Below are 27,840 nucleotides of genomic sequence, written 5' to 3'. Positions count from 1 at the left end.
ATATATCAATTATATTCCATATGAGCGTATATATATTCACATCTTATATATCCACTCATTACCTGAGGTAGGCCTAGTCTTATAATAGAGTTGGTGTATTTCTTGTGATCAGCAGGTCTCTGGCAGTGTAGTCAAATACATGTCTCCTCCTCCTCCAGTCTTCCGCCTGCTGTCATTACACACATTGACCTCCAAACATGGCCGGCGTACGAGCCCTCGGTTCCCTCTCCAGACTTACAACCAGAAGATATACCCTGTTTCCAGGTACATCACACATTCAAAATAATTTCTTGAATTAATTTACATCCTTGTTGTATTTCGCTTTGACACTCGCATAAATAACCACTTTGGAGAGTCATCTCAGTCATACTCCACTGTAGTAGCTTAGCTCAACTGCTAATTAACTCAAGGTCTAGTAATGAATATTTTGTGACTGTATAAGTTTCATGCTCCTGTATTTACATTGCAATAACATTACGCTGTATGCTACGAAACGCTAGTGTTTATAAATGCTGTTTTTATTTTATTTTACTGACAGTAAAGTAAGCGCAATGGCATGCTGTCTCCATTCATATTGTTAATACTGGCCATTATTTGTTAATGTCTAAATATAAATGTCTAAATAAGTATGAACTTGTTTAATATTCGCCAACTGCAGAGTTGTTGCCTCTCTGCTATTGAAAATAGTTTAATCGTAACTGGTTGGATGATATCTGCAACTTAGTTTCTAATACATAATATAAGAATTATTGTTAAATTATGACTAATTTTGTTTACAAAAAGACTTTGTATTAATTTTATAATGTTTTCATCATCGTTGGCAAGTGTATGACATTATCTTTGGGGTTTAGAGGGTAGGTTAAGGGGAATCTAGGTTAAAGTTCATCTGTTACTGTACTGCAGGAGTAATGTCCTCTACAGGCTGGTCTACATTCTTCTGTGTGTAATTCATCTTCATCGTCTTTTAGCTTATCCTAATATGACCCTCACTGGTTAGAAGTCTTTTATGTGATGTATTGTGACTTCTCAGACCTTTCAGCGATTTTACCATAACATATGCATCACTATTAATTATTTATTTTTCATCCAATAAAGGTGTCACGAGACGGACCTTTAGAGTTGCTGCTTGTATGATGGGTAAAATCATTATATGTTATATATAAATTAAAAGTAAAGTGTGTGTACAGTTTAGTGCCGTCAAATCGATTGTGATTAATTGCATCTAAAATGAAAATTGCTTAAATTTGTCTGTGTGTATTTATAAAAAATTATAAATATACACAATGCGATTAATCGCTATAATATATAATGATTAGTAGTGATTAATCAATTTGACAGCACTATATAGTACTATATATACAGCACTATATAATTAAGACACACACACACACACACACACACACACACACAAATAGCGATTATTCAATGTGACAGCAATATACATAGAGTGCTGTCAAATAATCGCTATATATTATAATACATAGCGATTAATTGCCATGTGTGTACATGCATGTTTTATAACACATACACGTAAAGTGAATAATCACTATAATATATAGCGATTAGTTGTGATTAATCGATTTGGCAGCACTATATATATAGTTCTATATATATAGCACTATATAAGTGAGCTCATAAAAACATGCATTTATACACACACACACACACATGTATGTGTTTTTATGACACGTATAGCGTTTAATTGCTATAATATATAGCGATTAGTTGTGATTAATTGATTTTTACAGCACTATATAGTACTATATATACAGCACTATATAATTGAGGTCATAAAAACATATATGTATACACACACACACACACACACACACACACACACATATATATATATATATATCTATGTATTTATTTATTTATATATATATATATATATATATCTTTATGAAGATCCAGGACTAAATTGCATCTACAACAGTTTTCTGGCATATTAAAAGTGATAATGTCAATATATAATGTAATGTTTTTGAGTTATAGGATTTTTTTAATAACACAGCTATGTCAGAATTATTCAACCCCTATTTAACATTGCTGTTTAAGACAGTTATTTTTATGGTCAGGAACAAAATTGACTTAAAACATAATTAAGCCTTTACAAACTTTACTCTTCGCCCATGCATGTGCTGAAGATGAGTAGCAAATTTGTTAAAGTCAACAGAGCTCACACAAAATCAGTAGAGAAGAAATAGTTTGCTATATTAGAAAGTCTAAAACTACATGAAGATTTCTAAGACATCACAAGTTCCTAGAGACACAGCTGGCAGCTGTATTCCTTAGATTAAAGTGTGTTGAACCAGAAAATCTTTGAGGGTGTTGAACAAAAAAACACAATATCATAAAATGTTTGATCAGATCAACTGAGAAAAACTTGCAATGTACAGCTGAAGACTTGCAAGACGACCAGACAATAGGAGGAAAAACATTTCAATGCCATGTAAAAGAAGAACACTAGACAAGTATGGTCTTCATGTTGAGGAATCTTGCTGAATACCATTCTTGACCAAGAAGAACAAAAAGGCTGCCTTGAACATGCTAAAATTCATTTGGATAGACCTGTCGTGTTCTGGAAGAATGTTTTATGGAGTGATGTGTCCAAACTGGAACTTTTTGGATGTATGGATCAGAGGTACGTCTGGTGCAAAAATGGCAAAACTTATAAGCCGAAGAACACCATCTCCATCATCAAACATGGAGGTGGACCAGTCCTGTTATGGGGTTGTTTTACTGTAGCAGGAAGTGGAAAACATGACCATACAAAGGATATCATGGATTTATTAAAGTATCAGACCATTTTGGCAAACAATGTGATGCCTTTTGTGCAATGTCTGAAGCTAATAATCAATGGACTTTCCTGCAAGACAATCATCCCAAAGTATACGTTCAAATCTACTTACGCTTGGTTCAGGGATCAGTCATAGAATGTTTTTAAGTGGCCTTTTCAGTTTCCAGATGTAATTCTCATTGAAAATACATGGTTGAATTTGAAGCAAGCAGTGGCAAAGTAAAAACCAAAGATTATGTGTGATCTGAAAGTGATCTGAAAGCTTTTTCAGGGGAGGAATGGCCCAAGATTGCAGCAGAAAGGTGACAGAAGCATCTAAGCACTTCCAGGCAGTGGTTATCGGTGGTTTTAAAGAATGAAAGATTCTACACCAAATTTATTTTCAGAAGTTGAATAATTTTGGACATGAATGTTTAGAGCCAATTTGATTTTTCTTTCATCATTCATCAACTTACGTTCTCAGAATTACTCAAATGTGTATTAATAAACTTTCTTTTATAGTTTACTGATGCCTTTGTTGAATTGTTTTCACAAAATGTTGTTCTCTGCAGCAAAATGTCTTGCAGGTCAAGGGGGTTGAATAATTTTGATTGCAGCTGTATATATATATATATATATATATATATATATATATATATATATATAGTGCTGTCAAATCGATTAATTGCTATATATTATAGCGATTCATCTGCATATATACGTGTGTGTGTGTGTGTGTGTGTGTGTGTGTGTGTGTACATGCATGTGTTTTATGATCTCAATTATTTCATGTATTGTTTTTTAATTTTATGTCTTCTTAATATTTCCTCAGCTCGTACACATGTGAACTATGAGATCAAGGGAGATGTCGCTGTGGTCCGCATGAATGACCCCAATGCACGGGTAATTGTCTCCTCAAAACCATGCATTTATTCCTTCAGGTGATTATTATAATGCATCATGTGTTTTTGTGGCGTCTAGGTCAACACACTGTCGGTTCAGATGCAAAGGGAGATGACAGAAGTTATGGATGAGATTTGGGGAAACAATGCAGTCCAGAGCGTTGTTCTCATCTCATCCAAACCTGGCAGCTTTATTGCAGGGGCAGACATTAGGTTAGTATCAGGATTTGTAATGTTGTATGTTAATCAGCTGATTGTGGTGGTCATTGTCAAATACACTGCTGTGTGTTTTTTTTTTTTTTTTTTTTACTGTGCCATGTATTTAGCATGATTCAGGCCTGTAAGTCTGCAGAGGAGGTCACTAGACTTTCTCAAGAGGGCCAGAGGATGTTTGAGAAGATTGAGAAGTCTCCTAAGCCTGTTGTCGCTGCCATTAATGGATCATGCCTTGGTGGAGGCTTAGAGGTATTGGATTTTTGTGGATTTGTTTTCTTCTCTGACATGGTCAGCATAGGATTACAGTCAAATTACAGACCTCAGTTTAAAATATTTTTTTGATATGTTTTTTTATTTGTTGATTATGAGTTATACAAACAACAAAATAAAAAACTAGGAAGTGAATAACCTAAATTTAAGAGTAAAAATTAGATTTAAATTGCATTTAGTTCTACTGAAAAAACAGTAATGATATTGTGTTTTATGTTTTTGTAGTTTGCTATTGCCTGTCAATACAGAATAGCCACTAAGAGTAAGAAGACGGTTCTGGGCTGTCCTGAGGTCATGCTTGGCCTTCTTCCTGGAGCTGGAGGAACACAGAGACTGCCCAAAATGGTCTGTATGCCACTTAAATGTTTAGTAATGATTCTGTTGATTGCTTCTTCACAATGTAAGTATGGTTGTTCTTACATTTTTGTTTTTTGCAGGTTGGTATTCCCAGTGGCTTTGATATGGTGCTAACAGGACGGAGCATCCGCCCGGATAAAGCCAAGAAAATGGGACTGGTTCACCAGCTTGTGGATACTCTTGGTAAAACTGTTTCTGTATATATGTGACCCTGGACCACAAAACCAGACATAAGGGTCAATTTTTTGAAATTGAGATTTATGCATCATCTGAAAGCTGAAGAAATAAGCTTTCTATTTTTTGTTAGGATAGGACAATATATGGAGAAAATCGCCTTTAAAGTTGTCCTAATAAAGTTCTAAGCAATGCATATTACTAATCGAAAATTAAGTTTTGATATACTTACAGTAGGAAAATATCTTAATGAAACATAATCTTTACTTAATATCCTAATGATTTTTTGCATAAAAGAAAAATGTATACTTTTGACCCATACTATGTATTGTTGGCTATTGCTACAAATATACCTGTGCTACTTATGACTGGTTTTGTGGTCCAGGGTCACATAAGTAAAACAATAATATTGTGTAATACTGTTACAATTTAAAAAAAACAGTGTTGTAATTTTAATACATTTTAAAATGTTCAGTGTCACATGATTATTATAATATGCTGATTTGGTGCCATAAAAGCATTTATTATTATTAAGAATGTTAAAAACAGTTGTGCTGCTTAACAATTTTCTGAAAACAAAAATCTTTTTTGTCTTTGATAGACATAGGAATAAAAAAGTTCAAAAGAGTATGTGTTTGAAATGTCATATCTCTTTTGATCATTTTTTGCATCCTTGCCAAATAAAAGTATTCATTTCATTTCATTTCTTTCTTTATTTTTTTTAAACCCAGGGCCTGGATTGAAGAGTCCAGAGGAGAGGACCATTGAATACTTGGAGGAAGTAGCTGTGGAGGCTGCCAGAGGACTTGCTAAGAAGCAGATCCCACTTACCAAAGAAAAGGGCTTGATGCAGAGTAAGTGTTTGTTGTAATTAAATTACTAGTCAATTATATATATAAAATGATTTTAAAACTACTAGTTAATAGGGCTGTGCAATTAATTGCAATCGCAAAAAAATCGCGATTTAAGCACATGCGATTTCTAAACCGCATAAGGCTGCGATTTTTATCTATTAATTTATTTAGATTTTTATTCCGAATATGTTCTTGTGCGCATGATTTTAATATGTTAACCACTCAGAGCTGACACAGCGCACCGGGCAATTATAGCTAAGCTGAGCGTGAGAAAGATGTTAACCAATCAGAGCTCTGAAACTTCATGGCAACCTGTCAAAATAAAAGTACGGTTTAACATGAACAACAATATTAGTCTTGTATTACTTTTGTACAGTATAATGTAGGTGTTTATATATTCCTATTTAAATAATTTACGTAAAACAATAAAAAAAAACAATATATTTGATAAAAAATAAGTATTACAACAAGATTAACAACTTAATTGTAGAAAAAAATTATTTAAACGTTTTAAACTGAATTTCAATGTATTGATTTTAAGAGTAAACCTCTGTTTGTTTGCCAAAAAATTAAATGGGTTTATTTTTCATTTGATTAAAAATAAATAAATGTTTATGCTTTTTGATTTTCAGGAAAATTTAAACAAGAATTGGTAAAAAAAAAAAAGATTGTAGAGCCCTCAAAATGTTAAAATAGACAGTTTTAGACTTATTTTTCCACTGAAATGAATGTTTTCGTTATTACACAAACTAGGCTAAAGTACCGGGAAAAAGTAACATGGCTAATTTATTTTATGTTGTCTGTTTTAAAGACTATTTTACTACAGTTTTGTTTATTAAACTTAATACTATGTTATTTCATTGTGAAATGTTTTGTTATGCACTTCTTTTGCACTGAATACATTTAGAATGTATGTATGTATGTAGCTTGTTTGAAAAGGCAAAAACAGTTGCCAAGATCGCAAATAAAATCGCAATCGCAATATGATTATTTTGTCCATATTGCACAGCCCTACTAGTTAATTTGGCCTTTGCAAGATTAAAGAGTTCACCCAAATAAAAATAAAATTCTGTCATTTATTACATTTATTACCAAACCTTAACACCTTTGTTCATCTTCAGAACACAAATTAAGATATTTTTGATGAAATCCCAGAGCTTTCGGACCCTGCATAGACAGCAGTGTAACTACCATGTTTAAGATCAAGAAAGGGAGTAAGAACATCATTGAAATAGTGCAAAATCATTATTTTTGAAAAAAAGTATTCTCATAGCTTTATAAAATAAAGGTTGAACCACTGATGTCACATGGATTATTTTAACCATGTCCTCACTACCTTTCTGGGTCTTGAGCATGCCAATATTGCATTGCTGTCTATGCAAGGTTAGAAAGCTCTCAGATTTCATCAAAAATATCTTAATTTGTTTTCTGAAAATGAACAAAGATCTTATGGGTTTGAAACAACATGATGGTAAGTAATTAATGACAGAAATATAATTTTTGTGTAAACTATCCCTTTAATTCATTATCTGAATCAGTGTTGTATATGTACCATAATTTTTCTTCATATACAATTTTTTTCCTTGCAGAAATTCAAGACTATGTAATGAGTTACCCGTTTGTAAGGCAGCAGATCTACAATACAGTTCAGAATAAAGTTATGAAACAGACCAAGGGACTGTACCCTGCACCACTGAAAATAATTGAAGTATGATATTTGTTACTCAGTGCTTAATTTGATGTTGTCATAGTTCTAAATAATTTATGTTGAGTAACAACTGCTTGTTTTCTCTTTCAGTGTATGAAGACTGGTCTAGAACAGGGTCCGACTGCAGGTTATCTGGCCGAGGCACAGGTGCTACAATAAACCTGAAATTGACACACTTGATTTAATAAAAAAATCTGGTGCATCTTTGCATTTTTGAATTTTGAAACTGAAAGCATGTTGAATTATATGTCAATTTTCATTTAAAGATAATATTATGTATATAGTATTAATATCTAATATTCCCTCTTTATTTCCATTTCAGAATTTTGGCAAGTTAGCCATGACCTCTGAGTCTAAAGCACTTATTGGCCTTTACCACGGTCAGGTCACATGCAAGAAGAATCGATTCGGAACCCCTCAAAAGGAAGTAAAGTATGTATTTTCTTACTCAAGTACTTAAATGTACTGTATGACTGTTACTATATGACTTGATTTAAATGCTTCTACTTAAGGGATAGTTCACACAAAAATGAAAATTCTGTCATTAAATACTCACCCTCATGTTGTTCCAAACCTATACAACCTTTGTTCATCTTCGGAAGATAAATTAAGATATTTTTGATGAAATCCGAGAGTTTTCTGACCCTACATAGACAGCAACACAACTGAAATTTTTAAGGCCCAGAAAGGTAGTAAGGACATGTTAAAATAGTCCATGTGACATCAGTGGTTCAACCATAATGTTGTGAAGCTACGAGAATACAAAAATACCGACTTTATTCAACAATTTACTCTCTTCCATGTCAGTTTTTTGGCGTGTTAATGAGAGTACCACGATGCATAGTCTTTGCATAGTTGTATTAGGGTTAGAAAGCTCTCAGATTTCATATATCTTAATTTGTGTTCCAAAGATGAACGTAGGTCTTACAGGTTTGAAACAACATGAGGGTTAGTAATTAATAACAGAATTTTCATTTTTAGGTGAACTATCGCTTTAATGATTTGTTTATTGCTTGTAAAATTGTAATTGATTTTTCTTGAATTTCTGTAGAACACTTGCTATCTTGGGAGCAGGGCTGATGGGTGCTGGCATCGCTCAAGTGTCTGTAGATAAAGGCATTCACACCATTCTTAAGGACACTACAGTGGAGGGACTCAGTCGTGGAGAGCAGCAAGTCTATAAAGGGTGAGTATTAAGTTGGGATGCACCGAAATGAAAATTCTTGGCCGAAGCCGAACAAAATTACACACTAGGCCGAAGGCTGATTGCCGAACACGGGTTTTTCTCCCATGTATTTTGCCAATTTTTTTCACCATTACATGAATTAAATAGCCAATATTTGCTTTTTACCGTTTTGTCTTGCTTTTCAAAGAAAAAATCAATTACAAAACAACAATTTAAAAATATTTATTAAACACTGAACATTTTTAATACTCTAGTAAACATTATAGTCTAACAACAAATCACAATGTAACTTAAAATTAATAGGTTAGTAAAATAATATTGTTTGGCCATTTTTAAGGCCCTTTTCTTGAATCAAACATGTGTTTTTAATGTACAAATAAATGCAGCCTTGCTGAGCAAAGGAGGATGTTATAATAAATGTATTAATTGAGCTGTTGTATAGATTGCTATCATTATTTTTGTTAGTTTTTTTATTTTATTTTACAGAACAACAGTAAAATTACAATACTTAAAGGAACACTCCACTTTTTTTGGAAATGGGCTCATTCTCCAACTCCCCCCGAGTTAATAAGTTGATTTTTACCGTTTTGAAATCCATTCAGCCGTTCTCCTGTTCTGGCGATATCACTTTTAGCATAGCTTAGCATAGATCATTGAATCCTATTAGACCAATAGCATCGCGTTCAAAAATGATCAATGAGTTTCCATATTTGTCCTATTTAAAACTTGACTCTTCTGTAGTTATATCGTGTACTAAGACCGGTGGAAATGCAAAGCTGCGAGTTTCTAGGCTGATAAGATTATGAACTACACTTCCAATCCGGCGTAATAGTCAAGGAAGTTTGCTGCCGTAATATAGCCGAAGCAGGTGGAGTATTATCAGAAATGAGTTCCCAGCTAGTTTAGCATTTGCACATGTGCTGCGTGGTATTACTCCGCCTATTTCCAAAAAAAGTGGAGTGTTCCTTTAAATTTATGAATGTTGACTTTTATTTTGGTGGAAACCCACAAGAAGACCTCAGTACTACTACTACTTTTTGCTGACAGCAGCAGATTTATGAATGATTCTCATCAGTCCTCACGCTTTGGACTTCGAACCCTGGTTAACAGGCTCATGCAAAGCTATCAGAATAAATACAATTTGTGCATGTATTAGACAACATAACATTCTGTAGTTAATTTACTGATGGTTTAAGGCCATTTCGCAATTTCAGTCATCATACAGAAACCAGCAACAACCACCCCTTTCTCTTCTCATCGAAGACATGCAGTGCGATACTAAACAGTCTCTTGCTGTCGGTGCAGCAAGAGACAGTTTTAAATGCTGCATTAGTGTGCGCCTCTATTTGATTGCGTCACGTCATTGTTCAGTATTATTTTTATTGGCCGAACACTGAAAGAGCTTTTTTTTTTGCCCTTTTCAGCCAAATAATTTTGGTTGCTGAACATTCGGTGCATATTAAACGATAGCTATTGCCAAAATGCAACCTGGGCTGTTCTTTTTTACTGTAATCGAGACAAACTTATATCTAAAAGCATAATTACGACAAACGAGCCATTTTTGAGATTGATCGGTATTTCGTTTTGTGGTCAATGGCCGGTGAATGGGAGTTCTAGGGGCATAACTTTGAGCGCATCAAAATCGATATTTTTACAACACTAAGAAGGCTCGACACACCATGAAACTTTGCTCGAAGTATCGCCTGGGTCTCTACACATGAACTCGAGCATTGAGAACATTGTTTGTGTGCACACAGTTTACTAAAAAGAAAGTTTTTGAACAACTCACTTACACTGTTTAAGTTTCCGCTCGCGGCCATCTTGCCAGTGAAGAGGTGTCGATCTCTGAATGCGAGGAGAGTAAAGATGGATAGCTCCTAAAGCATATTTCCATATAAATGCACGGCTAATTCGTTGTTTTGTCGCAAGTGAAAAACAATATTAACCTTCTAGTTGTAAAAAGAGCCTCATATAAGCCTAATATTTCGTCCTATGGAGTCCATTCATTCGCATTCGGAGATCGACACTTCTTGACTGGCAAGACGGCTGCGAGCGGAAACTCAAACAGTGAAAGTGAGTTGTTCAAAAACTTTCTTTTTAGTAAACTGTGTGCACACAAACAATGTTCTCAATGCTCGAGTTCATGTGTAGAGACCCAGGCGATACTTCGAGCAAAGTGTCATGGTGTGTCGAGCCTTCTTAGTGTTGTAAAAATATCGATTTTGATGCGCTCAAATTTATGCCCCTAGTACTCCCATTCACCGGCCACTGACCGCAAAATGAAATCACGGTCAATCTCAAAAACGGCTCGTTTGTCGTAATTATGCTTTTAGATATATGTTTGTCGCGTTTACAGTAAAAAAAAACAGCCCAGGTTGCATTTTGGCAATAGCTATCATTTAAGCATACTGAAATAATGAATTTAAAAATTAAGTAGATCTAACTTTTAAATGAGAAGTTCAGCTAACAATAAAAATTGTCAGAATTTACTCACCCTCTTGTTTTTACAAACATGTGTAACTTTGGTTACAGGGATAGCTCACCCAAAAATTCTGTCATTTATTACTCACCTTCATGTTGTTTCAAACCTGTAAGACCTTCGTTCGTCTTCAGAACACAAATTAAGATTTTTATGATGAAATCTGAGCGCTTTCAGACTTCTTTAATATTTTATTGTTCATTTTTATTTCATTTGAAATGATTAGTTATTTTATTTAATTGTATTAATTACATTTTATTTTCAGGCTAAATGACAAGACAAAGAAGAAGAGCATGACAACATTCGAAAGGGACAGTTTCCTGTCCAACCTTACTGGGCAGCTTGACTACAATGGCTTTAATAAAGCTGACATGATCATTGAAGCTGTTTTTGAAGACTTGAACATCAAACACAAAGTCCTAAAAGAAGTTGAAGCTGTAAGTTAATATCAAACAAGACTGAATTTCAGATTCTCTTAAATACAAAAAGTTTGATCATACCATGTTTTGTCATTGCAGGTGATCCCTCCACAATGTATATTTGCTACCAACACATCTGCTTTACCAATCAAAGATATTGCAGCTGTCAGCAAGCGACCTGAAAAGGTAAGAAACTCGAGTTCTTGACCACCACATCTGAGTTTGACATGATCTCAAATGTGTTACTGTTTTGTTTCAGGTAATCGGAATGCACTACTTTTCTCCAGTCGACAAGATGCAGCTACTTGAGATCATCACCACTGATAAAACCTCCAAGGACACAACAGCCTCAGCAGTGGCTGTTGGCTTAAAGCAAGGCAAAGTCATTATCGTTGTTGGGGTGAGACATCGCATATTCTTCCGTCAATCCAAAATGCACGTTTTACGGCTCTGTAATGCATTCAAATGATTTGGAATAACGAATCGCAATGTTTGTCTTCAGGATGGACCAGGTTTCTACACCACCAGATGTTTAGCTCCCATGTTGGCGGAGGCAGTGCGTGTGTTGCAGGTTTGTGTATTTCCTTCTGAATTATTCATTCCCATCTGTTGTAAAAGTGTTAGACATAAAAATCAGACTAGGATGATGTTCTTAATAGTGACATGCCTGATATGCAGATCATTGTGTTTTGTTCATCCAGGAAGGTGTTGACCCCAAGAAGCTGGATTCCCTGACCACAGGCTTTGGCTTCCCTGTGGGTGCTGCTACCCTGGCTGATGAAGTGGGCATTGATGTGGCAGCTCATGTGGCTGAAGACCTCGGCAAGGCCTTTGGCTCCAGATTTGGAGGGGGAAATATTGAGTTTTTGAAGAGCATGGTGGACCAAGGATTTAAAGGTACATTCTTTAGCTTAAGTCCAAAGATTTTGGACTATCATCTCTATCGTGGTTACAAACTCATGTGATGTTACTATGCTACGTGGTCACATAAATGTATTGTTTGCATTCAATTTTAAGCATTGAGGTTTAAAACAAGTCATTTTAAGCTGTTGAAATGCAATCAGCAGCAAAAGACAAATCATTTCACTATATTTGCGTGCTTCTGAGTGTGCTTAGAGAGGTGCGTAGTGAACCAATACTTTATTTTTGCCATTTATAGGCTTTGAATGGTTAAATACACACACTTGTATGTGTCAAAATGCCTGTCTTTGCAAATATCCTCATAAACAGTAATTTAGGTCTTAAGTGAAAGTAAGCAGCTGAGAATGAAAACACATGTACCAGTATATTGGATCTGGGCAGCTCTTAAAGTGACAGCAGTCTGATATTCGTGCTGTCTGTCATTCATGTTAATCAAACAACAAAAGAAAGAAAATCTCTCCCTGCTCTGAACTAAATGATCTTTGTAACTTTAATAAGAAAAAATATATTATTAGTGAAGAATATGCAGTGTTTTTAGACATTTGATTACTTTATACCATGTATGTAGAATTTCTTATTTGTTCTACTGTAGTTTTCTGTCCTATTTTTGTCCTATTTGTGTTACCTAGGACCACAAACCCAGTCATAAGGTTTTTTTTTATTTTGAATAAATGAGCTTTACATTGATGTATGGTTTGTTAGGATAGGACAATATTTGGCCAAGATGCAACTATTTAAAAAAATGGAATCTGAGGGTGCAAAAAAATCTAAATATTAAGTAAATCACCTTTAAAGTAGTCCAAATAAAGGTCTTAGCAATGCATATTACTAATCAAAATGTAAGTTTTGATATATTTATTGTAGAAAATTTACTACATATCTTAATGGAACATGATCTTTACTTTATATCCTAATGATTTTTGGCATAAAAGAAAAATTGATCATTTTGACCCATACAGTGTATTTTTGGCTATTGCTACAAATATACCCACACTAATTAAGACTGGTTTTGTGGTCCAGGGTCCCATTTAAGGTGTGCTTTAGTGACCTTAACATGTTTAGTATAATTGCCATAAATAATTTCTTCTTAATTAACCATTAGGCCGGAAATCAGGCAAGGGCTGCTATATCTACCAGCCAGGACTTAAACGCAGAGATGTGAACCCAGAAGCTCTGGAGATTTTGGAATCATACAAGCTGACGCCAAATGCTGCAGTGTAAGTTGTTCAGACCCATAGATTTGATTCATAAAGTGACCTTTTATTAGGACAAGTGCAGTGTTATTGTTTTATAGTAGGATCATTTATAACTTTTCATCCAAACTAGAAAATAAAATTGTATTTCTGCCTCTCCACCCAGATCTTCAGACTCAGATATTCAGTACAGGTTGGTGTCCCGTTTTGTGAATGAAGCTGTTCTGTGTTTGCAAGAGGGAATCCTTGCCAATCCAGTGGAGGGTGACATTGGAGCCGTGTTCGGTCTCGGCTTTCCTCCCTGCCTTGGAGGTGAGAATCTAAGTCTTCCAGAATAAAAATTTCCTGATAAATTACTCACCCCTATGTCATCCAGGATGTTCATGTCTTTCTTTCTTCAGTCAAAAAGAAATGAAGGTTTTTGAGGAAAACAATATAGTATACTTCAATGGGAACCAACAGGTTGAAGGTCCAAACTGCAGTTTCAATGCAGCTTCAAAGGGCTCTACACGATCCCAGCCGAGGAATAAGTGTCTTATATAGCAAAACGATTTGTCATTTTCTAAAAAACATAATTTACATACTTTTTTTTAAACACAAATGCTCATCTTGCACTAGCTCAACCTCACGAATTGCGTAATCAAACACGCGTGACATAGGCAGAAGAACTGACCCAGCGTTTACAAAGCGAAAGCGCAAAGAAAGTCAAACACCCTTTACAAAAAAACATTAAACAATTTTGAAGTTGGAGGAGAAAATTAGAGTTTTTTGCCCTATCCTACACTTTTGAACCAAAGTACACTGACGAAGAACTACCATGCGTGAACTTTCCAACTTGATTATGTAATGCGTGAATCTGAGCTGGTTCAAGACGAACATTTGTGGTTAAAAAGAATTTTTTTTTTTTTTTTTTTTTTTTTTTAGAAAATGGCAGTTTGTTTCGCTAGACCCTTATTCCTCCGCTGGGATCATGTAGATCCCTTTGAAGCTGCACTGAAACCTTCAACCCATTTATCCCCATTAAAGTCCACGATATGGAGAAAAATCCTGGAATATTTCCCTCAAATTTCTTAATTTCTGTTCAGCTGAAGAAAGAAAAACGTGAACATTTTGGGTGACTTGGGGGAGAGTAAATTAAACTAATCCTTTAAACGTTCCCTTTCAAATTTCCTTTTACATTTTAGGGATAAAATGCATTCATTCTCATCATTATGTTGATTATCCAATTGCAGGACCCTTCAGGTTTGTGGACAGCTTTGGTGCAGACAAACTTGTGGAGAAGATGCGAAAGTTTGAGGAGGTCTTTGGGAACCAGTTTACGCCTTGTCAGCTGCTGCTCGATCACGCCAAGGATCCAAGCAAGAAATTTCACAAGTGACTTTAGCCGTCATGTGCCATTACTACTACTACTTAGAAGATTCATGTGAAAAACAAGCAATCACGATTGTGCACTTAAAACAAGATTGTGTACAGAATGTGAAGGGCCTTTTTGTTACTTAAAACAGACATATTACAATATGAAATATCACTTTTCCCAGTAAGATGCCATGAACGTGACTAATATTCAGGTAGACTTTGGCCAAGGCAATAGCCTTTTACTCAATTAAACGATTTAGTTCTTGAGTGTTTTTTTTGTATATTAATGAACTCTTTAGGTGAAATTGTTTTCTAATGGATGTGTCCAAACTGTACAGGCAGAGACATCAGGTGCATTCCACTAGAGCCCAGATGTCAAAATCAAAACCTAATGTTCTTCCTCATGTTTTCTAGGGGAATGTCCAAAAGCACTTATCTGTAAAATAACTTTTTATTTCAGTGAGCTTCCGTACTTATGCTTAATCTGTCCCTCTGAACATAGAATGTGGCCTCACATAAAAAATTCATGTCAGTGAATTAAATGAAATGCTCAAGTCTTCTGTGATCATGTTGTTTTTATTGATTCCATGTGGTTTGGTTCATGTGAACTTCTCTTTCTGATGTTTTAAGCATGTAGACATGCGTCTGTTAACTACCTGCTGTACTAAAAAAATTGTGTATGAAACATTTGTCATTTTATCCACCTTTTTCTTCAACACAGAAGTAAGCCTATCCGGTTTATTATCTGCTGTAGGGAAATATTGAGAAGAATAACAAAGTGAAGTAAACAGTAAAACTGCACTACAAACCAGTGTGCTCATGATTAAGATAATATTTAAAATAATATGGCGAGACACACCAATTTGCAATATCCATGTTTACGCAAAGAAAAAGGTGGATAATGACAAAGTTGGAAGCCTGATTCAATTGTATTAAAAATATAGGCTGTATATTAAAATTAAAAGGAACTGGATGTACAGCGTATTCATAGACGAATACTACAGCAAAAAAACAATATGAGAACATTTAATTTAGATCATTATTGAACAGTCGTGGCCAAAAGTATTGAGAATTACATAAATATTGGAAATTGGAAAAGTTGCTGCTTAAGTTTTTATAATAGTAATTTGCATATACTCCAGAATGTTATGAAGAGTGATCAGATGAATTGCATAGTCCTTCTTTGCCATGAAAATTAACTTAATCCTGCATTTTCCACTGCATTTCATTGCTGTCATTAAAGGACCTGCTGAGATCATTTCAATAATCGTCTTGTTAACTCAGGTGAGAATGTTGACGAGCACAAGGCTGGAGATCATTATGTCCGGCTGATTGGGTTAGAATGGCAGACTTGACATGTTAAAAGGAGGGTGCTGCTTGAAATCATTGTTCTTCCGTTTTTAACCATGGTGACCTGCAAAGAAACGCGTGCAGCCATCATTGTGTTGCATAAAAATGGCTTCACAGGCAAGAATATTGTGGCTACTAAGATTGCACCTAAATCAACAATTTATAGGATCATCAAGAACTTCAAGAAAAGAGGTTCAATTCTTGTTAAGAAGGCTTCAGGGCGTCCAAGAAAGTCCAGCAAGCGCCAGGATGGTCTCCTAAAGAGGATTCAGGGGGATCGGAGTGCCACCAGTGCAGAGCTTGCTCAGGAAGACTTTTGGAAGATGGCCTGGTGTCAAGAAGTGCAGCAAAGAAGCCACTTCTCTCCAAAAAAAACATCAGGGACAGATTGATCTTCTGCAAAAAGTATGGCGAATGGACTGCTGAGGACTGGGGCAAAGTCATATTCTCCGATGAAGACTCTTTCCGATTGTTTGGGGCATCTGGAAGAAGAAAAGGTGAGCGCTACCATCAGTCCTGTGTCATGCCAACAGTAAAGCATCCTGAGACCATTCATGTGTGGGGTTGCTTCTCATCCAAGGGAGTGGGCTCACTCACAATTTTGGCCAAAAACACAGCCATGAATAAAGAATGGTACCAAAACACCCTCCAACAGCAACTTCTTCCAACAATCAAACAACAGTTTGGTGAAGAACAATGCATTTTCCAGCACGATGGAGCACCGTGCCATAAGGCAAAAGTGATAACTAAGTGGCTCGGGGACCAAAACGTTGAAATTTTGGGTCCATGGCCTGGAAACTGCCCAGATCTTAATCCCATTGAGAACTTGTGGTCAATCCTCAGGAGGCGGGTGGACAAACAAAAACCCACTAATTCTGACAAACTCCGAGAAGTGATTATGAAAGAACGGGTTGCTATCAGTCAGGATTTGGCCCAGAAGTTGATTGAGAGCATGCCCAGTCGAATTGCAGAGGTCCTGAAAAAGAAGGGCCAACACTGCCAATACTGACTCTTTGCATAAATGTCATGTAATTGTCGATTTAAAAGCCTTTGAAACGTATGAAGTGCTTGTAATTATATTTCAGTACATCACAGAAACAACTGAAACAAAGATCTAAAAGCAGTTTAGCAGCAAACTTTGTGAAAACTAATATTTGTGTCATTCTCAAAACTTTTGGCCACGACTGTACACTTAGAAGAAAAAGTTATATGTTGCGGAGATTTCAATGCTCATAGCACACTATGGGACAACTGCAATGATGGGAATGGAATAGTGATTGATGAATTAATGGAGATAAAGGAGTTAGTGTTTAAATGATGGTTGGGAACAAGGGTTAATGTGAGAACAGGAATAGAATCAGCTATTGATCTTACACTTGTTTCAATTTCACTAGCAGGTATATGCTAATGGGAGGTGATTAGAGAAACAACTATAGGAAGTGATCATTACCCTATAACAGTTGAGGTAAATTTAAGTATAGAAAAATGTAATACAAGAGTAGACAAATGGTTCTTTGAAAATGCGGATTGGGAGGAATTTAGGAGTATTAGTGAACAAGAAATGAAAAAAAAAATGAAGTTAAAGAAGGGATTGATAAGGTTAACAATGATATTTGTAATTGATATCAGCAAGTCAGACTATTCCAAGGAAGGGAGGTAGGAAAAAAAAGAAGATTCTGCCATGGTGGACAAAAGAATGTGATAAGGTAATTAAATCTCGAAATAAAGCTTTTAAAATGTTAAAAAAAGAATCATAGTTTTCAGAACTTCACTGAATATAAAAAGATGCAAGCGAATGTTAGGAGAATCATAAAAAATACAAAAAAAGACTTCTGGAGGAGGTTTTGTAACAGTGGGAAGGGAAACAGAAATCGGTCAAGTATGGGGTATGATAGAAAAGAATGAATGGGATAAAAAGAGAATTTGGGTATCCAGTATTAAAAGATGGAGATACAATAGCAATAAAAGATGAAGAGAAAGCAGAAATGCTGGCGAAAAGTTTTGTTAAAATACATAAATCAGATAATATTAGTAAGGAGGGTAAAAGAGGAAGAGAAAGGACATTGGAACAGTATAAAGACTTAATACAGCCGTGGCCTAATGGTTAGAGAGTCGGACTTGTAACCCAAAAGGTTGCAGGTTCGAGTCCCAGGTCCGGCAGGGATTGTAGGTGGGGGGAGTGAATAACCAGCACTCTCTCCACCCTCAATACCACGACTGAGGTGAGTCCCTTGAGCAAGGCACCATTCCCCCAACTGCTCCCCGGGCGCCGCAGCAATGGCTGCCCACTGCTCCGTGTGTGTGTTCACTACTGTGTGTGTGTGCACTTGGATGGGTTAAATGCAGAGCACAAATTCCTAGTATGGGTCACCATACTTGGCCTCACTTCACCTCCTTTCCTTTTCCTTTTCCTAATACAATGAGGAATCTAATTTGTGGGAGAGAATTTAAAAAATAAAAATAAAAATAAAAATAAAAATAAAAATAAAAAAAGGGGGGCGGGGGGGGGGGGCTTAGTCGTCTTGATCCACACTCCATACCAGTTGGTGGCGAAAATACACCATTTTGTTGTTTGTCAACTGCCAATAAAAATTCAAGGAGAAGAAGAAGAATCCTGCCACCCGGAAGTTTCCAATGGATGATGTTGGCGATTACAGCTCACTGATTTGTTCGTCCATTGAGGCTGTGGCAGGCGTTCCCCGAAGCGAGTGCCTGAGGATGTAAGGCTGTCTGAATTCCCCATTAGGCTCCTCCACCATGAAGAAGAGAAGCGTGTGAGCGGCGGCTCGTCCGGATCTCAGTCAAGGCAGTGTTTTCGGCAGGATGTTCAGGCTGTTCGCGGCTCTGGTGATTGTTGGGCTGCTGCTCGCGTGCTTCACTTCCTGGCTGTTTGACAGCTATGACACCGCCTGGCACCCGAAGCGCGGTTTACATCAGTCCACAAAGAATGGCCCACCGTATCCCAGCGGCCAGCTGGACAATATATTTTGGTTTGTGCAGGTGAGCAGAGGTTTGCGCCGCGGTGTGTGAGAGGTCATAAAAAACGTGTCACACTGTCATTAGTCTGTCAATGAGCTGATCACGTGATTGATTGGGGATGGCTTTTATTTTGTGTTCTGCCATAATAATTTATTCGTCGTGCAGTAAAGAGGATTGTTGTGTGAAATATTTAGGGACGAAAAGGTCGGAATATTCTAGCCTGTGACATGACACCGAATGCCTATAACTTAGCTGTATTGTATATAACTATGAATACTCAAAAAATTGTATGGTTATGATCACGACCAGACATTAAATGAATGTAATATGGTGCATATGTTAAATTTTTCTTTTCTTGAGGACACATATTTCCAGTGATTTCACAAATATGAATATTAGTATATAAAATGTAAGGCTTAATTAATGTGTGTGTTCTTGTATATTTTGACAAAACTGTAATTTTAAACATTTCTTTGATTGAAAGTGATGTAGACTTTCACGATTTCTAAAACATTTTAATTATTTTGATTATCACACCCATTATTTATCATAAAAATGTAATATGAATATAGCATCAGCAATGATATATGTATGAAAATGGCATGATTCTTCAATTCAACTGTTTATAAATGTTTGCGCACACTAAAACTATAATTTTATGAACATATGACCGTGGACCATAAAACTAGTCACGAGTCAATTTTTAAAAAATTAGATTTATACATTCAAATGAAAGTTAAATAAACAAGCTTTCCACTGATATGTGTTTGTTAGGATCGGACAATATTTGGCTGAGATACAACTATTTGAAAATTAGGAATCTGAGGGTGCAAAAAATCTAAATATTAAGAAAATCACCTATAAAGTTGTCCAAATTAAATTCTTGGCAATGCATATTACTAATCAAAAATTAAGTTTTGATATATTTACGGTAGGAAATTTACAAAATATCTTCATGGAACATGATCTTTACTTAATATCCTATTTTGGCATAAAAGAAATATCGATAATTTTGGTTATTGCTACAAATATACCCGTGCTACTTATGACTAGTTCTGTGGTCCAGGGTCACAAATGTTGAGAGCATTTGGTATTTTTTTATCTACTGTATAAATGACATCGTAGAAACAAAAAGCATATCACATCAATTACATATGCACAGTGGGCATAAAGCCCTAATGTTATAGTTCAATTGGTAAAACACGAAACCTTCAGCTGTGTACTGACTTGCACATAAGAGATGCCTCTTCTAATATGCCAATGACACTTGCTCTATAAATAGGCAAGTTTTATGTGCGAGATTTCCAACACTCACTGTTAACTACACACAGGCCTGTGGGAAGCCTCATTATTAGCTGATTTCTAAACATGCTGATTCCCCTGTGCAGGTTTCCGACATCCATATCAGTCGTTTCCACGATCCGAGGCGTATTCCAGACTTCGAAAGATTCTGTACCGACACTATTGATGTGATAAAACCTGATCTTGTGCTGGCCACAGGTGAGCTGCCATGCACTGTCTGTATACATTGTCAAATTAGATTTTATACATACAGTCAAGCCCAAATTATTCATACCCCTGGCAAATTCTGACTTAAAGTTGCTTTTATTCAACCAGAAAGTTTTTTATTAATTAGAAATGACACAGACGTCTCCCAGAAGATAATAGGACGATGTACAAGAGGCATCATTGTGGAAAAAATTATTACTCATCTTTTATTTACATTTGAACAAAAAGTGGCATGTCCAAAATTATTCATACCCTTCTCAATAATCAATAGAAAAGCCTTTATTGGCTATTACAGCAATCAAACGCTTCCTATAATTGCTGACCAGCATTTTGCATGTCTCCACTGGTATTTTTGCCCATTTATCTTTAGCGATGAGCTCCAACTCTTTCAGGTTGGAGGGTCACCTTGCCATCACCCTGATCTTTAGCTCCCTCCACAGATTCTCAATTGGATTTAAGTCAGGACTCTGGCTGGGCCACTGCAAAACGTTAATGTTTTTGTCTGCTAACCATTTCTTCACCACTTTTGCTGTGTGTTTTGGGTCGTTGTTGTGCTGAAATGTCCACTGGTGCCCAAGGCCAAGTTTCTCTGCAGACTGCCTGATGTTGTTGTTGAGAGTTTGGATGTATTGCTCCTTTTTCATGGTGCCGTTTACTGTTATTTGGTTCTCTGCTCCACAGGCTGAAAAACACCCCCAAAACATTAGGTTCCCACCAGTGATGCGCGGGTTGATCCGAAATGAGCGGGTGCCCGCGGTTTTCTTTACATTTCCAGAGAGAGAAACGAACGAAATTGAGCATTACTTGATAAATTCAAAGCACTATAATTTCCTATTAACAACAACTATTATAGCTATACAATTTATATATATATATACATACACAATTAATAGGCTATATATATATATATAAAAAATAATATTATTTTGTCATATTCGTGAGAAATAGAGAAACATGTATATATATATATATATATATATATATATATATATAAAATAATATTATTTTGATATATAATAATATAATAATAATATGATTCCTGATTTTATATATGAAAACTTCGTTTTGAAGTGCATTCGTTATGTTTGTATAAGAAAAGTCGTTAACCTAGCCTATTAAGTTTACTTTTATTACACTGTAGATCGAAATAAAATAATTATTGATCATATTTATCATCGGAGAATCACTGACATAATTTAGAGTAGCCTACTTCGAAAATGAAACTATTTAAATCTGTATAAAGGAATATTTTTAAACGTTTATTCAAGCAATAATATATAAATTATCTCATGTATATGCTTGTTTAAAACCAGGGATTAAAAACGAATTCCGAATAAAAACGGTATTTTTTCTTTACATTTCCAGAGAGCGAAACGAACGAAATTAAGCATTAGGCTACTTTATAAATTCAAGGCACTATAATTTCCTTATTCATTTGATACAACTATTATAGCTATACAATTAATTAATATATATATATATATATATATATATATATATATATATATATATATATATATATAAATAAATAAAATATCATTTTGTCATATTCGTGATTCCTGATATATGAAAACTTCATTTTGAAGTGCATTCTTATGTTTGTATAAGAAAAGTCGTTAACCTAGCCTAAGTTGATTTAATATTCTTGATCATTTTTAGAAGAATAAAAGTTAAGAAAAAAGGAATTCGCTTATAGTCTCTTATATTTAGGACTATAGGCTAATCTTTTTATTAACTTTTATTAGATCGAAATAAAATAACTCGTGATCATATTTAACATCGGAGAATCACTGACATAATTTGGAGAAGCCTACTTCGAAAATGAAACTATTTAAATCTGTATAAAGGCAAGACAAACTAAATCACAACATGAACAATCTGTATTTTTCTTGTAATCAAGAACATTTCTTTTGACAAAATTACCTAATTAATGCCGAATGATGTTTGACAATGAACGCATCTCCACAGCATAATCGCTCTAATATTAAACATGCGGGTCGGGTACAATATTTTCTTTTTTTATTTTGCGGTCCGAGTTGCGGGCGGGTTAGTTGAAAACGTCGGTTGGGTTCGGGTTGTTTATCCACTGACCCGCGCATCACTGGTTCCCACCACCATGTTTGACAGTGGGGATGGTGTTCTTAGGGTTGAAGGCTTCTTCTTTTTTACGCCAAATGAAGGCTACATCATTGTGGCCAAACAATTCAATTCAATTCAATTGTTTCATCTGACCATAAAACAGAAGACCAGAAGTCTTCTTCTTTGTCCAGATGAGCATTTGCAAAGGCCAAGTGGGCTTTTGTGTTCCTTATCTGAAGAAAGTGGTGTCCTCTTTGGTCTGCGTCCGTGCAACCCAGCGGTGTGCAGAGTCCATTTAACAATACTTTGCACTGTAGCCACTGGAATTTCAAAACATTAAGAAATGGTCTTATAGCCCTTTCCTGACTTGTGAGCAGCCACAATGCGCAGCCGCAAGTCCTCAGTGAGCTCCCTTGTCTTAGCCATGACTGTCCACAAACCAACAGCAGAGAGCTTCTCTTTTTCACCTGTTGAGTTGATTAAAACAGCTGTTCCCAATGAATCAGGGTAATTAGGATGCTTTAGAACAGCTTGGACTATTTGGAATGGTATAGAACTTTGGATTTTCCTATAGACTGTGACAGTTTGCAAAGGGTATGAATCATTTTGGACATGCCACTTTTTGTTCGAATGTAAATAAAAGCTGAGAAATATTTTTTCCACAATGATGTACATAGTCTTATTATCTTTTGGGAAAAGCCTGTGTCATTTCTGGTCAAAAAAAAACTTGCTGGTTGAATAAAAGTAACTAAGTCAGAATTTGGCAGGGGTATGAATAATTTCGGGCTTGACTGTACATGCAACATAAACCCACATTTTGACTTTCTTTAACAGGGGACTTAACAGATGCGAAGACTGAGAGTAAAGTAGGCTCTCTTCAACATGAAGTGGAGTGGCAGGCCTACCACAACGTCCTTAAAAGATCACGGGTGCTGGAACGAACAAAATGGATTGACATTCGAGGAAACCATGGTGATTTTTAATTTTTTTTACATTTTTTTGGGTGATCTTTAAGGTGATAGTTAATCCAAAAAGCGAAAATCTGTCATTAATTACTCTTGTCGTTCCAAACCCGTAAGACCTTTGGTCAACTTCAGAACACAAATTAAGATATTTTTGATAAAATCTGACAGCTTTCTGAACCTGCATAGACAGCAACACAACGACCACGTTCACGGCCCAGAACGGTAGTAAGGACATCGATAAAGTAGTCCATGTGACATCAGTGGTTCAACCTTAATTTTATGAAGCTGTAAGAATACTTTTTGTGCACAAAGAAAACAAAAATAACTTTATTCAACAATTTCTTCTCTTCCGTGCATTTATGTGATCTAATGCATAAATTAGATCATTTGAAGTCATACAAATTAGTCACCAATTCACCAAAATACACTATACACTCCACAATGAAGTAAAATTATGTTGAACACTCTGCTCGTCTGCTATTGGTCAGTAAAACAGATAGTCCCGCCCCAAAATCACACAATTGGTTGAGCCAATGTTGCTGTGTTGGCCTTGAATGGAGTAATTCACAACACATGTAATTGCGTATTACAGTGGGGTAGGAAAAACTATTGTAACATCACAAAAATGACAGATATCAGCTTTGTTTTGTAATGTCAGTTGTGTTCAGAAATCACAATGAAAGCGTCTGAAGGTTTGGATGGGAGATCTAAATAAAGACCAGAATGACGTTTCCTCTTTGCACGTCACTATTGGTCAGGGACAAATAAATGTTTGTCTTTGTCCCAGTGTCTGCTGGCAATAAAACAATTAAAGGACATTGAGTGAAGACAGCTGGACGCTCTTATGTCACACTAATGACTTGAATTGAAGCCCAGCTCTATTAAACAGGATATTGCCAGGTTGTTGTGACACAGAACAAACTTTAGTGGATTAATAGCAACTTCACATTCATGAGGCTGTTTATGATTACTCCTGCAATTTCCTATCTGGATTTAAAGGGATAGTTCAGCCAAAAATGGAAATTCGTCAATATTCACTCAGTATTTGAGTGTTACGTATATACTGTTATGGTGTTTTATTCATATTGCCGTTGAAAAGTTTGGGATCAGTAAGCTTTTTTTATGCTCATCAAGGCTGCGTTTATTTAATCAAAAATACAGAAAAAAATGTATATTGTGAAATAATTATTACGATGTAAAGTAACAGTTTTCTGTTTTAATATACATTAAAATCTAATTTAATTCCTGTGATCAAAGCTGAATTTTCAGCATCATTACTTGTCACATGATATTAATAATATGCTGACTTATTATGAATGTTGGAAACAGTTGTGCTGCTTAATATTTATTTTTTGGAAACTGATACTTTTTTTAGGATTCTTTGATGAATAAAAAGTTAAAAAGAACAGCATTTGTTTAAAATAGAAATAACAATACACTACCATTCTAAGTTTGGGGTCAGTACATTTTTACTTTGTTTGAAAGAAATTAAATTAATAAAAGGTGATAGAAACATTTTCTAACAATATAAGTTTTACTATTTTATGAATATATTTAAACAACTGTTTCCAACGTTGATAATTCTAACAAAAAATCAGCATATTAGAATGATTTCTGAAGGATCACGTGGCACTGAAGACTGGAAAAATGGCTGATGAAAAATCAGATTTGCGTCACAGGAATAAATTATATTTTAAGGTAACCATTATTTTATATTGTAATAACATTACAGTTTTTTTTTCTGTATTTTTGATCAAATAAATGCAGCCTTGATGCACATAAGAGACTTCTTTAAAAAACATTAGAAGTCCAAATGATCCCACACTTTAGAAAAGCAGTGTAGCTTTATTTTTATATTATCAGTTTTCATTTTATTGTGATTTTAAGTTATTAAAATGTAAATCATTTTATGTGCCTTTTCATTTTCATTAGTGTTTATATTTATTTTAATTTTTAGTTTTTAGTAATTTTAGTACTTCACCTTATTTTCTTTCAGTTAGTTACAATGGCAACTTTTATCATTTAAGTTATTCATCTAATGCTCAGATACACCTCATTCCAGTCTGTATGATTTTCATTTTGTCAAACACAAAATGAGATATTTAGATGAATGTTCATGCTGCTCTTTTCCATACAGTTGGTTGCTTATTCATACTATAAATCCATAAGTATATATGCACTACATACCAAGTCTTTAGAAGCCATTTCATATTTGCATGAAAAACAGACTGAAATTTAAGTCATTAACCTGTAAGATTGATATTTCGCCATATCTCTACTGGCATAAATCTCTTTAAGTGTCATTTTACAGCTAACCGAGTGTGACATGTTAAGTTTCCAATGACAAATCCACATTCAATTGAAATGCTTTGCAGCTCAACAGAACCCCAGCCAATTGCCAAACTCATATAATGTTTAAAGGGGTCCTATTATGCTTTTTCACTTTTTGAATTTTAGCCAGTGTATGTTTGGGCATATAAAAACATCTACAAAGTTACAAATCTCAAAGTCCACTCCAAAGGGAGATATTTAGTTTCGGCCCCTTTGGACTACAGAGTTTGTTTTCCGGATGCTATAATGTCACAACACGGTCCATTAGAATATCATTCTCCTGCCTACGGAAATTCGAATCGTTGGCGGGTGGGGAGGGACGAGTTGTGGGATTAGCCTAACTTTAGCTATGTAGCATGGACAGCCGCTTCTGGGATGCTTCAGCGAGCCACAGGACAGCTAGAATAAACGCGAGCATTGACTAAAGTGTTTTATTTATTGCTGCTTTGGGAAGGGGCGTGGCAGTACTGAAACACTGTCTAAGCTGTTCACCAATCGCAATGCAGTGGGACAGCTAACCAATCACGACACATTTAGTTTTTTAGAAGGCGGACCTTCATCAAACCAGGAACTAATTGAGCCATTTGTGCCAGGCTGGGGAGAAAGCTATTGTAATAATGTAAATTATGTGAAAAATAATGCGTTTTTTGAACCACCAAGCATGAGAGCATGTTCTAGTGCACCCCCAAAACAAAATAAAGACTTTGTAAAAGAGCATAATAAGACCCCTTTAAGTTTACAATAACAAATCCACATTAAATCGAAATGCTTTGCAGCTCAACAGAACCACAGCCAATCACCAAACTCATAATGTTTAATATACAGTTACTGTAAATGGAAGAACTGGATTAGTTAGAGTTAATATAAACCGAATAAATATACACACCTCTTATTAGCTGTAGCTGTGTTTCATCTGGTATTAGTATATTAATATTTAGCTACGAAGACTGCATCGACTTTGGTAGAGGCCAGTGTTGTTTTCGTCAACGATGACGAAATCATTTCGTTGACGCCACTTTTTTTCATGACGATAACGAGACGATGACGAGATAAAAATGGCTCGTTGATGACTAAAACATGACGAGACGTGTGTGAGTTTTCGTTGACGAGACGAGAATAGACGAAAATGTTAGTGGGTGGTCCGTCAGACGTTTAAAATGCATGACATTTCCGCTTATTGTGCATGCCAATTAAAACTTAAAAAGTATCTGACGCTATGGCAAGCCGTTTTAGCATTAAATACTCTTTGCTATACTAGTATGGCAAGCCGTTTTAGCATTCCATCCTTGTTTGTCTTTTATGTTCTAAAACATTCCTTCATTATTGTAATTATTGGTGAAAATAGTCGATCCGGAAGCTCACATTGTGTTGAACTATAGATCTGCTATTTTCAGAACTTATAAGTGACACTACCCAACAGCAAAATACTTACTGACCTACATTAATTTGTTAAAAGACTCCTTTTTTCCCTTTTTTTTGACTAAAACTAGACTAAAACCTTTTTGACTTTTCGTTGACTAAATTGGACTAAAACTATCACATATAGAAGTGACTAAAATTTGACTAAAACTAAGAAGCATTTTAGTCCAAAAGACTAAGACTAAGACTAAATCTAAGATGGTTGTCAAAAACAACACTGGTAGAGGCTAATGAGCATCTCTAATAGCTCACGTATCATTTTTCCTCTATTCCCGTTATCCCATTTCCCCACAGGTCCTGTAACTGGTGTTACATTACGAAAACCGCCAGACATGTAATAAGAGCTCCATTATCAGTTATTTTGCTCTTCTTCCATTTCCAGGAAATCTTGACT

General features: G+C 35.4%; 2 protein-coding genes across 2 annotated transcripts in view; both read left to right on the top strand.

Moving 5' to 3' along the window:
• The first annotated feature begins 157 nt into the window (after positions 1 to 157).
• hadhab (hydroxyacyl-CoA dehydrogenase trifunctional multienzyme complex subunit alpha b) lies at positions 158 to 15,379 on the top strand. Its single transcript, XM_073826814.1, has 20 exons — positions 158 to 264; positions 1,096 to 1,137; positions 3,612 to 3,682; positions 3,761 to 3,894; positions 4,008 to 4,146; positions 4,393 to 4,512; positions 4,605 to 4,707; positions 5,430 to 5,552; positions 7,142 to 7,260; positions 7,351 to 7,407; positions 7,583 to 7,692; positions 8,312 to 8,446; positions 11,191 to 11,362; positions 11,444 to 11,530; positions 11,604 to 11,744; positions 11,847 to 11,915; positions 12,046 to 12,241; positions 13,368 to 13,482; positions 13,625 to 13,770; positions 14,691 to 15,379. Exons 1-20 carry the CDS (start codon positions 198 to 200, stop codon positions 14,834 to 14,836), a joined length of 2,292 nt encoding a protein of 763 aa, XP_073682915.1. The 5' UTR covers positions 158 to 197; the 3' UTR covers positions 14,837 to 15,379.
• A 3,392-nt stretch (positions 15,380 to 18,771) lies between these two features.
• Positions 18,772 to 27,840, top strand: part of tmem62 (transmembrane protein 62) — a 19,163-nt gene continuing 10,094 nt past the window's right edge. Inside the window, exons 1-4 of the mRNA XM_073826602.1 lie at positions 18,772 to 19,164; positions 20,532 to 20,643; positions 23,566 to 23,703; positions 27,741 to 27,745. Coding sequence (XP_073682703.1) covers positions 18,988 to 19,164; positions 20,532 to 20,643; positions 23,566 to 23,703; positions 27,741 to 27,745 — 432 coding nt within the window. The 5' untranslated portion in view covers positions 18,772 to 18,987. The remainder of the gene's footprint in view (positions 19,165 to 20,531; positions 20,644 to 23,565; positions 23,704 to 27,740; positions 27,746 to 27,840) is intronic.

This window comes from Garra rufa, chromosome 21 (assembly GCF_049309525.1).
Source record: "Garra rufa chromosome 21, GarRuf1.0, whole genome shotgun sequence".
NCBI lineage: Eukaryota > Metazoa > Chordata > Actinopteri > Cypriniformes > Cyprinidae > Garra > Garra rufa.
Note: the sequence above shows the minus strand (reverse complement) of the source record. Positions and strands in the feature narration are given on the sequence as shown.